The sequence below is a fragment of the Puma concolor genome, chromosome E3, assembly GCF_028749965.1.
Source record: "Puma concolor isolate L17-30 chromosome E3, mPumCon1.1.hap2, whole genome shotgun sequence".
NCBI classification, from domain to species: domain Eukaryota; kingdom Metazoa; phylum Chordata; class Mammalia; order Carnivora; family Felidae; genus Puma; species Puma concolor.
The window spans coordinates 30298486-30311446 of record NC_141682.1 but is presented as its reverse complement, the minus strand read 5'-3'; the positions used below and the strand labels follow the sequence as shown (position 1 = coordinate 30311446).

The window sequence follows — 12961 nt, the reverse complement described above, 5'->3', positions numbered from 1 at the left end:
CCCCCTTGGGCTGCCACGGAGAAAGTTCTCCCAGGCTGAAGCCCCAGGCTACTGAAATGGTTACAGGGACGGCTGGTCCTCAGTGAGGAGGAACAGGACATGGGGTCAAAGCACCAAGAAAACGCAGGAACACAGCTAACACCCAACAGGACAAGCCTCCCAAGACGCAAGGGTCTGTGTTCCCAAGAGAACCAACGGTTCTCTTCAGCCTTAATCAACTCAGAAGACGCGCTGTACCTGGAAGTCTCTGCTTGGCGCGAGTGCCCGAGGGCGTCTGCGGCGGCGTGACCCCCGCGCCTTGCGCCTTGTAGACGTACGTGTGTTCCGTGGACTCCAGGGAGCCTGCGAGGAAGGGGAGAGAGCGGTGTGCAGAGGCCCCCGGCTCCGGCCGCCCTGAGAGCCGAACCCCCGCAGCCTCGTTCCCCGAGAAAGTTGCTCTGGCCGTTGGGCCTCGCAGGTGGGCAGGGCAGAGCCCCCGGCCGTCGGAAGCGCGCCGCGAAGCTGAGAAAGCCGACCTCGCGGCCGCGCTCGCGAGGCCCAGCCCTGCGGGCCCGTTTCACCCTCACGTCCCCAGGTGTCCTGGGCACACTCAGCTCCGGCGTGGCCCACGCGTGCCTGGGGACCACGCCCCGGTGGGAACGGTACTGTAGCAGCAGGGACCAGGCGGCCCTTGGCTGACGGCAGGCACTCGGAGCGACACGGATCCTCTGTCACACTCACGTGTGCTCACGGTTTCCCGGGGGGGGGGAGGGGGCACGTGCAGGGAACTGTCCCCCCCCCAACACAGGGAAGAAGGGGACCTGGAGGCGCACGTCACCGTCCCCAAACCCCAGCAACCAGTCCTCCTTGCGGGGTGCCTGGTTCGAAATGAGCTGGTCCAGGGCTACAGACTGGACTACAATCTTGTCACCTCCCGTTTCCACAGCAGCCTCTTCCTGGGGCAAAGCACTCACGGGGACGGCAGGGAGTACTGACACCCAACACCGAACACGACGCCAGGGGCACTGGAGAGTCCCGACAGCTGAGTGGCCACGTTCAGACCGGCCCGCAGGAAGGGGGGTCTGCCGCGGATGGGGGGCAGGGCGGGAGGTGGGGGGGGACCTGCTTCCGTGCTGCTGCGGCTGCTGCGGCGGAAGAGGGCAGACCCACCAGGCCTCCCGAGACAGACGCGGCCCCGGAGGAGCAGGAGCCGCGCGCGCGCGCACCAGGCTTCCTGGCTTGGGCGGGGGATCCCGGGAAGGACTCACAAGGTCAACGGGACCCGGGGCGGCGGCGGTCCTACCTGCCGTTAAATTGAAGGTTCTTCCCTTCTGTGAAGCTTGTACCGGAGAAAACCAATTGAGTACGGATCCCACGACAGGGATCTGCCGCAGCACCCCCTGCAGAGCAGAACCACCGCTCGTGAGCGTCCCGCCGGCCCGCTCCCGGCCTGACGCCCCCGACGCCCCCTGCGAGTCTGCTGCCCAGCCTCACCTCTTCCAGCAGCCGCTCCTCGTTTGCCTTCTGCAGCTGAACCTGAGCTTCCTGAATCCCTTTCCGAACCACCTCCGTCATGTTTTCCAGAAGCTGTGGTAGGACCGAGAAAGGGATTACTTGTCTAAGCTTCCTGCCCGGGACCTAGAAGAACTATTAACACAGCACCGGGGACGGTTTTCAAAACTGTTAGTAAACGGAATTCTACACTTCTGGATGCCAGGGTACGAAGTAAAACCGGCGAGCAAACACAAGAGGACAAAATGCCCCGCTAAGGAGGAGACACCTTGGTGACCGGCCCCATCTGCCAGGAAAAGGAGGAGAGAAACCACCTGCCCGATGATCTCAATGTCACATCCACAGAAAAGAGACACACGCGTCACAGTCATGGAAATGGGATCAGAAGTGACACAGCGGGTTGGGAGAAACTTCAGGAAGCCCACCCAACGATAAAGCCGGCTCCTCGGCCTCATGGCAGACTTCCCGCTCTCCCCCTCCCTAGCAGCCACGGGCCACCACGCGTGCCTGTCTCCTCAGACCCATCCCGCTGTCGTCCCTCCTCTGCTCCTGAGTGATTCCTAGTGACTCACATGTCCGGTCTGCAGAACATCCACCAGCTAGGTCTCCATGCCTGCTGGCCAGCAGAAGCAGGTCTATCCCTGGCGGGAAGTCCTGTCATCCAAAACACGTGCCTCACGCAGCCCAGGGTCCAGCTGCGACTGCAGTCTTCCCTCACCTCGTCAGGCAGATGCCACTGCGTCTTCCCCAAATGCTCAGCTACGCCTAACTTCTCCACGGCATTCTCCACCCTACTTGGCTACATGGACCTCTTCCCCCGAGCCACGAGCCCACTGAGGGCAGGGACTGCATCAAATGCTCGGGGGGTTCTGGATTCCGGGTACAATGCTTGGCTCATTGGAACCATTTCTGCACTTTTTGGGAACGAACACGTATTTCTGAGGGTAGCTTCCTCCTTCGTGACCCCAGCTGGCTGCCCAGAGAAGACCCAGGAGAGGAACGAGGCACAGATTAGTCTTACAGACCCTTGAGTTTTCCTCGATTTCTCGGGCTGTGACCGCAATGGTCTCCACCAGTTCAGAAATGTCCACGTCGTCGCTTGCCATCCCAACGTAAATACAGCTCTTCATGCTTTTGTACTCCGGGCCTGTGGGAAGAGACCACCGCCTGCCTTGGCTCCCAAGTCCTCGGTCAGAAGGCTGCCTGGGGCCACTCTCCTGTACAATGGCATGACCGCGCACAAAGGCACCTCCCTTACGGGGTGAGGACAAGGATACTAATGAGGACGTGGGTGCCCCAAGAGGCTGCAGAAGGGGAAGAGAGCTAGCTCACTCTAGAAAGAACTCAACTATCATTTCTTCCGAGGAAACAGAGCCCAACGGCCTTTAAGCCAGTTAGGAGACAGCCTTTGGAAGTTCATAGTGGACTTATAAAAGTAGTAGTTACCCATTTTAAATGTAAGGTCGGATTCCAGTTCATTTAACTTTTTCAGGAGTCCAGCATGGATTTTTTCCCCTTCCGGATCTAATTTCAAACTGCTCTTATCATCATTAGCATGTTCATACCTACAAACAATATCAAATAACAGTATTTCAGTCTAAAAGATCAAATGCCTCTTCAGACACAGGATTGCAGGTAGAGTATAAGCTACTGAAGTTTTCCAAGGTGAGTGAGACAAATGGGCACAGGAGCCACTCGGAGCGTCTCAAGGCAAGGAAGGTACAAGTCTCCGGTCCACGAAGCTCAGGCCAGATCTGGAAGCCTCATCGTTTGTAATCGAATCACGGAGTCTTACGGCCCCTGGGTGGCTGTCGGTTGAGCACCTGACTCTTTTGATTTTGGCTCCGGTCACGATGCCAGGGTCAGGGGACTGAGCCCTACGTCGGGCTCTGCACTGAGCGTGGAGCCTGCTTAAGATTCATTCTCTCTTTCTCTCTCTCTGCCCTTCTCCCCTACTTGTGCTAGCTTGCTAGCTCTCTTAAAAGAAAAAAAAAAAAAAAAGCCAAGCAATTAGGGGCCTTCCCTCCTGGAAGGAGAGGAAAGCAGGCACAGGGCTAAGGGTACACGCAGCACTCCAGGGGACCGAGCGGCGTGCCCCACCGGCGAGCTGGTTCTCGGTCTTAGGGAGCCGTGCTGCTCCATACCCCACGGTAGTAACCGTCCGTCAGCTGTGCACTTGTACGGTCTCCCCAGTAACCTGCAAGCCGGCACAGAAAGTACAGCGACAACTATTTCATGAGCGCGAGGGTGGCCACACCGCCACCGCGCTGGGCTTTTCTACGTGTCCAAAACATCTCGCTGCATTTCCAGGGGACACCGACACCGTGACCTCACATATTCACCTCCGATTTCCAAGCCGGTCCACAAAATGACCCGCCAACAGTCTTGACACGGCTAAGAAGAGTCAACCCCCGCCAGGAGGCCGAACCCGTACCTGACAACCCCTATTCCGGGCCAGTTGGGGTCATCGACGTATAAGAGGCCCGCGGTCCCTGTCACCTCCTGCTTGAACTCCTCCCGCAGCTGCAGCGTGCAGGTCAGGACCGGCAGCTTGCTCTGGATGCAGGCTACCAGCTGATCCACGTCCTCTCCCCGAGTTCCTAAAACTGAGAACGACCCCGGGCGTTAGCGAAGAGCGGGAGGAAGGGCTCCCACTTCCGCCGTCAGAAAGGTCAGCGGCCGCGGGGCCTCCCGTGAGCTGGAGCAAAGGTGTAACCTAAAAGCCGCTAAGCCCATAGGGAACATCGGTGTTAACGACTGAGGCAGGTGGCATCCGGGCGCAGACGCCGTTCTGTCTCGCACCGAAGATAAGACCAGCCCCTCCGTGTGACGCAAACTCTCAGTCTCGGCCCAGGACTCCGCCGGAGTCTACGCACAAGGCTCCTCGCGCAGGCTACGAAGAGGCACGCACGGTAGCATCCCGGAGAGAGAGGGATTCTGGCAGGCGTGTGTGCGGGGCAGCAGGAGGGCGGGGTGATGACAACAGCACCAAGGACAGCCCGAGAGCCCCTGGGGCTGCAGGGAGCCCACCTCGCTGCCCCTCGCTTGCGACTCAAATGTGGCAAGTGACTACATTAAGCCTCAGTACGTGATGCCCGGCCTGGGGGCCGCCGGACCCACTGGCATGTTCTTCGGCTCAGCGCCCGGTCCCACGGGAGGGATTTCTCCGGCCATGGCTCCCTGGAACCAGGGTGCCACTCGGGCCTACGGCACCTGGTCTCCCAGTGTCGGAAGTGGGATGACCCCAGGGGCGGCTGGCTTCTCCCCGGTGCTGCTTCGGATGCCAGCGGCTTCAGCCCGGGCTACTCCCCGGCGTGGTCCCCCTCGCCGGGCTCCCAGGGCCCCTCGAGCCCCTACGTCCCCTTTGCCAGGTGGTGCCACATCTCCAGGCCGCTCACCCACATCTCCTGCCTACGAGCCTCGCTCCCCCGGGGGCTACACACCCCAGAGCCCCTCCTACTCCCCGACCTCTCCGTCCTACTCTCCCACCAGTCCTAACTATAGCCCCACGTCACCCAGCTACTCCCCAGCTCTGAGATCTGGATGCCACCGGCCATCTTCATGATGGGCTTTTCTTGGCAGGACAGTTACCCACATTTCCCTATACTGAGGTCTTTGGGTAAAGACCAAAAATGTTGAAAACATTCCATGAAAAAACAGCAAACGTTTGTTGAAAATCTTCATCTTGGAAAAAAAGACAATCAGATTTTTAATCTGATTTTTAAGACCTACTCCACTACGGCAAACACGAGTCCCCCTAAGACATTTCACACATGTGATCTGGTTTCAATCTTCACACGGCTACAGTGAGGCCGCGGGAACAGTCCTGGAGGAGAAGCTTGCTCAAGATCCCACACGCGGGAAGCGGCGACAGAAGTATATGCGCCCAAGACTTTCTGTCGCACAAGCCCACGCACCTGCCGCTCTACCGCTTTCCCAAACACCTAAGCGTGGAGGCCCTCAACCTTCTCTGGTCCGCCCTAATCACCAGGGGAGCTTTAAAAAATATAGGGGCGCCTGGGTGGCGCAGTCGGTTAAGCGTCCGACTTCAGCCAGGTCACGATCTCGCCGTCTGTGAGTTCGAGCCCCGCGTCGGGCTCTGGGCTGATGGCTCGGAGCCTGGAGCCTGTTTCCGATTCTGTGTCTCCCTCTCTCTCTGCCCCTCCCCCGTTCATGCTCTGTCTCTCTCTGTCCCAAAAATAAATAAAAACGTTGAAAAAAAAAAAATTAAAAAAAAAAAAAAATAGAGACGCGTGGGCTCCATGCCCCATGGACCAGAATCCCCGGGGTGGGGCCCGGCCGCCGGCAGCTGGCAAAGCTCCATGGGTGAGTCTCACGTGAGGTGTGCCCAGAGAACCACAGAAGGGAAGACGAAGGGCCACAGGACGCCAAAACATAGGAACTCCAGTGACTTTAGAAGTCTACTTCTGGGAAGTTCTGCTGGAAAGCTCGTCTACCCAAATTTAGCCCAAAGGCAAAGAAAAAGCCTCTTCAAAGAAAAAGAGTATCACAAGGGAAAGGAAACCAGGCCACAGCATGGACCTGAACGGACACGTCAGTGTCGCTCCCGGAACAAGGGAGGACAACTGTGGAGAATGGCTGGTTACCTGCTGCTGTCGTCAAGGGGCTGAACCGAATGCACACACCCTCCACTTCCAGGTCCATGACGGTGAGGCCGCTTGCAGGCACCAGCTGCTTCAGCTGCTCTCCCAGCTGCGGGGACACGGGCAGAGTGACGAGGGCCCACACGGAGGGACTCCCGGCTCCCCCCACAGACCCTCATGCGCTCAGCCCCAGACCCAAGAGACTCCCAGGGGCGAGGTTCCCTAAATCTTCTCATTCTCTTACTTACGGCAACTTTTTTTTTAAAGAGACTAAGTTTTATGTTTTTAATTACTAAAAAATATAAGTTCGTTGTAGGCAAATCTAGGAAATATGGGTAAACCCAAAGAATAAGATAAAAATGACCCACAACGCACCAGTGAGAATACCCACTGTTGACACGTAATATACCCATCCCGTTCTGTCTCTATATTTTCCATCGCCGCGAAACGTTTTGTTCGACATGCTGTGTGGTAACCTGCATTTTTTCCTATAATGTGCGATGACCATTTCCTTTCTGCCGTATATGTCCAGCTAAACAGTTTATTCCGGCTGTTTCGATATCGTGGCACAAACGTATCCTAACTTCCTCATGAAGCCCGAGGCGGGGCAGGAGCCCGTTATGGTAGGACCGACACAGCTGTGGTGGACGCCCTGACACAAAAACCCCGGAGGCACAATTTCAGTGTCCCGAGGCAGCCACAGCACAGTGCGTTCGGTCCACACTGTCAGGTGCCCGGTGGTCAGGGGGCTCTGGCTCTCGGGCCTCCTAACATCGCTCCAGGCGCCCACCACAGCCGCGGTCCCCGTCGTGCGGGTAGTCTGCGGCCTTACTATGTAGCAGCAAGGAAATGGTCACCGAGGGAATGATTCTGCAAGGCCCTGCCGGAATTCGCGTGGCATGCCGAGCAGTGATGTGATCAGAAGCCCTGGAAGGAAGCCCAGTGCCTTTGCAGAGGCATCCTTCCTACGGGCCCGACTTCCCAGACACGTCCACGCATCACTCCATCTGGGATGCAGACGAGAGCACGCGGCCCCCATTCTTACCCAGCGGTTCAGAGCATCACAGGAATGTCTCTCCCTGCCGACCGTTGAAGGTGCCATGTTAGGCACCGGGACAGCTGTCGGCACTGGATCTGACACCAAAACACAGAAAAGAGGGTTCACCTTCCGGAAACACAGCTCCACACACGCTCCTCAAAGCCCCTTTCACTGAGCTCCCAACACTAACCCGGGAGAAAAGCCTCAAATACTACAGAAATCAAGTGCTGACGTCACAGGGAATGGATAGAAAAAAATGAGTACGTACATACAGGTGTAGTGTTGTCCATCCTTAAAAAGGAAGGAAATTGTCCCGTGCTCAATACAGATGAAACGTGAGGGCGTTACATCAAGTGAAATAAGCCAGTTACACAAAGACTCACACTGTATGATTCCACTTCTATGGGGACCCTGAGGTAGCCAGACTCAGAGACACAAAGTAGATGGTGGCTGCCAGGGGCTGGAGGGGAGTGTCTAAGGGGTGTGGAGTTTCAGTTTTGCAAGACGTACAAGTTCCGGAGGGCTGCTGAACAACCACGTGAATCTGTGCAGCATTACTTAACTGTACACATTTTACCACAAGTAAAAATTTTTGCATGTGTTTATCTTACAGAAGGGTTTTTTTAGCTTTATTTTTAGAGAGACAGAGCGTGAGTAGGGGAGTGGCAGAGAGAGAGGGAGACACCGAATATGAAGCAGTCTCCAGGCTCCGTGCTGTCGGTACAGAGCCGGATGTGGGGCTCGAACTCATGAACCGGGAGATCATGACCTGAGCTGAAGTCGGATGCTTAACCGACTGAGCCACCCAGACGCCCACAGGAGGGGATTTAAGCTTCCAGTTTTTTTCTCGGGGAAAATATAACACCTGAATACTGTCTCACAAATAGAATTCTTAGTCTCATTTGCGAAGTTTTTCTTCAAAGGAACTTCCAGAGGAAATCAAAATGTAACACTATAAGTTACCAGCTAGTCTATCAACCCCTATGCGAGGGAAGTCAGAGCACCTGAGAGCACCCCAAGCGGGCCTCACAACAGACTTCTCCTCCTTTCAAATGGCCAGGGCGCCTACTCCTGCCAGGCGGTGTGCTGGGCACGCCAGATATAAGGAAGTGTCATCTAGCTGTTTACATTCTACTGAAGAAATACCATAAAGAAAGAACTGAAATCACCATATATTGTTGTTGGTGCCATGAAAGAAGGCGGGGACTCCGATACAGCATGATGGAGTCGCCTTAGCATGGACAGGGAAGGCCTCTCTAAGGAGGTGCACCTAACGGAGACCTGAATGGTGATAGGGAGCCAGCCAGAAGAAGAGTGAAGGGAAATGTGCTCGAGGTAAAGGGAACAGCAAGTGCAAAGGTCTTGCTCTAGGAAAGGGCACAATATTCTAGAAACTCAGAGAAGACCAGTCTAAGTCACAATGATCGAGAGGAGAGGTGGCCTAAAAGGAAGTCAGAGAAGACGGCAAGGGCTGGACTCCATAGGCCTTACAAGGCCTGGTACTGAGTCTGGACCTTATTCACTACAAATAGTAAGAAACTGAGGGTCTGGGCAGCGGAAGGGCGCGAATGGATTCCCACATGTACTGCCCAGTCTGACCGCATGCAGAGAATGGGCTGGAATGGGGTATGTGCAGTACACAGAAGTGACAGATCAGTCGAGCGGGGACCGCGGCTGTCCGGGTGAGAAGTAACAGTGCCCTGGACTAGGCTGGTGGCGCTGGGGCACCCTGTAAAAATAGAGATTCCTGGATCCAACCTCATGAATCAAAGTATCTAGGAAGTAGAGCCCCCAAATCTCTATTTTCTTTTCTTTTTTATGCTTAACATAGTTTACGTTTTAAATAATTTAAAATACAGTGTAAACATACATTAAAAACACGATGGCAAATGAGCATGAAAACATGAGGTTATTTGTGTGTGTGTGTGTACCCGTGCACGCATCCTAGTCTCTCTTCACTCATTCTAGCACTAGGTCTAGGGACTGGCATTTGGAAACCACTGGTTTGATCACAGGAAACTATCACTAAAATGCTATTAAGGCACTTAGGACCAGAATTCTTGTGAAAATCATTAACATTTTCTGAAAAAATGATGACTGCAGATTTTAGCAGTCAAAATATTTTGGACTATCTATGTAACTTGAAATGGTTTAAAATCCAAAGCCCTTAGACACAAACACAAAAATTATGCTTTTTAAAGTCACCTACCTGAGCCTGGTAATTCCTGGAAAAATCTGAACACCACTACTGGAGAGCTGAGCTCATCTTCCACCTGAAAAATACAATCCGATGTTACCAATTAACATTACATCCAACACCTGCAAAATGAAACAGTGAGTTTGAAAAGCAGGCTACAGATAGCATAGGTTCTTTGTAAACACGTAAAATTCAAAGGTTAATTTCAGTTGCTACAGAAATAGAAATCAAGGGTTTAGTAAAATTCCTAGAAATAATTATAAGCCGGTTCTGAGAACACATTCCTGGATTATGACATCTGACAGAGGTATACTGAAATTAAGGCAGGAGCAAACTGTAATAATAATAAACAGAGGCCTGCCATTAAAGATCAAAGAAGAGGAAAAATAAGAACCAGAATCAGTGCTGGGAGAGTGGAAGCTTTCAACAATCTAGAAATTATGCTAACTTAAACAGGACTGAAACTTTAAGAAAAAAAAATTTTTTTAAATGCTTATTTATTTTTGAGACAGAGACAGAGTGTGAGCAGGGGAGGGGCAGAGACAGAGGGAGACACAGAATCCGAAGCAGGCTCCAGGCTCCGAGCTGTCAGCACAGAGCCCCACGCGGGGCTCAAACCCACAAACCGTGAGATCATGACCTGAACGGAAGTCAGACGCTTAACCGACGGAGCCACCCAGGTACCCCTGAAACTTTTTATATAGTCACAAACAGAAAGAGGAAAACTCCTTTCTTCTCACTTTGTAAAACTCTCAGAACAGGATGTAAGTCCTGCTGGTAATGAAGATAAACAGTCTAGAGCTGAGTCTAAGTATTTCCTAAATCACTGAAGTGGTACTTATGTTCAGGACAGGCGTCCTTCATTAACTTCATTAATGACTAACTTCATTAGCAGATTTCATCACAGACGAAAATGTTCACTGCATGAAGCCAAGCCAGCACTAAGTTCACGGACGCCATCGAACAGTGGAGCGGCTCATCAGCTCCACTACGGGGTCAGGATACAAAGGGAACAGCAATGTTCTTGACAGAATATGGCACACAGGGACAGATGTCTAAGCACTCAACAGTTCTAGTTATAAAGCCTATTTTCCAAGGCTCTGCGTGTGATGTCTCCATAGTGGAAATGCTAACTTGCAAAGCCAGGAAGTAGCTGGCCCAAGGTCTGGGCTGTTAACCTGTCAACGGAACACAGGGATGTGATTTAGGCCAAGCAAGATGTGTATCAAATTTGCCACCTTATTAAGCTGATTGCTGTGTTACCTATCTATCATCTCCTTTACCTTTCATGTGAACATAAATCTATTAATGCTTTTTTTTTCTCTTAGTACTTTTAACACTTGGAGAGCCTTAATATCTAAATAGAATGGAGTAAATCCAAGAAGCAAATAGAAACAAAAGCAATAAAATTCTATGCCCATTCCCCGAACCTCAGGATGAATGAAGCAGGATGATTTGAGTAACCAGACTTCTATATATAGTCTAATACAGTCTTGGTTTCTTATTTCTTTGAGCTCAGTGGACTCAAATGTCAGTGCATGAGAAATACTGTACATGGTTATAAACAGAGAATTCTGGCTCTAGCAACATGGCAGACTGAAATGCTGGATGACATATACCAAAACCAAAAAAAAAACCCCCCAAAAACCAAAAAATCCAACATAACCACTGCTAAGCTCACAAAAACAGTGACCCGAGAAAGAAAACAAAGAATATCGTCAGCGGAGCAGGGGCTGGCGAGCGGGGAGCAGGGAGGGGAACCCGCTGTAACGCCCAGGGTCTTCGGGCCCGTGTGCAGATGGTGGTGAGCGCACGTCATGCCAGGACCCCTAAAGGAGAAGAGGGGCAGAAAAGCTCAATCTGCCGACCAGCAAGAGGGCTTCCTGCGGCCTGAGGCTCCGTCTACACAGGGAGTAAAATGCACCACAGAGCGAAACGTCAGGTATGCACTGCCATGGGCCGTACGTGCCATTTGGTGCGGGAGTCCCGAAGCTGTGGAACTGACAGACGGACCTTCGCCTGTCACACATGAGAAAAACATGCAGCTCATAATGAAAAGGGAAGCACACACCCGGCAGCAGACGCAACAAGGGACAATCTGTGCTCCAAAAGGAAACATACTCTGACAACCGTGCTTAGAGAAATGAGGACCAGGAAGCATAAAAACAAAAACAAAAAAGGAAAGAAAAAGAAAAAAGGATGTCCAAAAAGGGAACAATGACTTAACAAGAGCTCAAGGGAACACGCTGGAAGGAGGCAGGTATCACTGAAAGTGAAAACACGGCCGACACAGATGAGAGGCTGCTCAGGTGCCAGGACAGGAGGCAGAGGCGGGAAGGAGGAGAGGGGCTGAAGGAAGACGGACCCGTGACAATGTTCACTATGCTGGTGAGATCGGAGAAGGAGGTCATATATGAAAACGCAAACTGCACAGAATTTAAAAAAAAAAAAAAAAAGACTCCTCAGCTTACATGAGCACTAGTCCCAACCAAGCAGGATCTACACAGTCCTCACTCGGACACACCATGGCCACGGTCAAAGTAGCAGAAGCTGGAGAGCCTCAAGGACAGCAGAGACGTAAATGCCGCACGGGGCTGAGACTTGCAGGTGTGAGGGTGAAATACCCTATTTCCCCCTTAAGCGCGAGTGTGGGACACAGCCCACGTGCCACCGAGCTAGCACAACAGCAGCCTCAGTGGCGGCTGCGGACAAGACCTACACTGACACACGGACAGAGGGGCTCCCCGCGGCCTCCCTGTGCCCCGGAGGCGGCCCCGGCCCCTGGTGAGCTGGGGAAGCGGGTCGGCGCTTCGGGCCTGAGAGGCTCCCCCAGGGCCGGCCGCCTACATGGGCAAGAAGACCCCCGGGGAGCTTGCGGAAGGAGCCACTGTGCACAGACGTGGCTAATCTCACACACCCCGGGGTCAAGTCCTGGCTGTGCCACATACCAACATGTGGCTCAGGACACGACCACACCGCCACACAGAGACGGAAATAACACCGCTCTACCACAGTGACATCTCGAGAACCCGAGGACGCGGTATCTATGTAAGCACTACACAGATATCGTGGCGACAGAAGACATTTAATACTGACCTGTATTTTACGGTGCCTTACAATTTTCATGTTGCTTTCTCATACGTTATCTGATACGCCCTTCGTCACGAGCCACTGAAGGAGGACAAGTGCTAACTTCTGTAAACTGACCGGACACAGACTGGTCCACCGGTTAAGAACACGGGCCTCGGAGTGTGAATCACAGCTCTATCCCATCTTAGCTGTGTGGCAGGAGCAAGTCACTTAACTTCTCTGTGCCTTAGTTCCCTCGCCAGTAAAGATGCGGCAGCCGCTGCAACCGATTCCCAGATCAGACTGACTTAGGCTCCAGTATCTATGCCAAGTACCCGGCACAGTACACAAAACCATGAAACAAAAACAAGACAAAAGTCCCTGCCTCTACAAAGCTTTGACAGAGAAAAATAGACAATGAACAAATATACGACTTCAGGTAGTAATAACTGCCACGAACAACAAAACCCAGGGGACAGAGTGAGGGGCGGTGGTAGGCCTGCTTTAGGGGGGATGGCCAGGGAAGACCTCTCTGAAGAGGGGGTACTTGAACAAACACCT

The 12961-nt window shown here is 53.1% G+C and overlaps 1 protein-coding gene across 4 annotated transcripts in view; it reads right to left on the bottom strand.

Moving 5' to 3' along the window:
- The window catches only part of PDXDC1 (pyridoxal dependent decarboxylase domain containing 1), a 52994-nt gene that overhangs the window by 1964 nt on the left and 38069 nt on the right, over positions 1–12961 (bottom strand). For all 4 annotated transcript variants that reach the window (XM_086691155.1, XM_086691154.1, XM_086691156.1 and 1 more), the window contains exons 14-22: positions 9344–9407; positions 7141–7229; positions 6099–6204; positions 3926–4097; positions 2938–3056; positions 2517–2638; positions 1474–1566; positions 1283–1379; positions 238–342 (exon numbers count right to left, since the gene is read on the bottom strand). In XM_086691155.1, coding sequence (XP_086547281.1) covers positions 238–342; positions 1283–1379; positions 1474–1566; positions 2517–2638; positions 2938–3056; positions 3926–4097; positions 6099–6204; positions 7141–7229; positions 9344–9407 — 967 coding nt within the window. The remainder of the gene's footprint in view (positions 1–237; positions 343–1282; positions 1380–1473; positions 1567–2516; positions 2639–2937; positions 3057–3925; positions 4098–6098; positions 6205–7140; positions 7230–9343; positions 9408–12961) is intronic.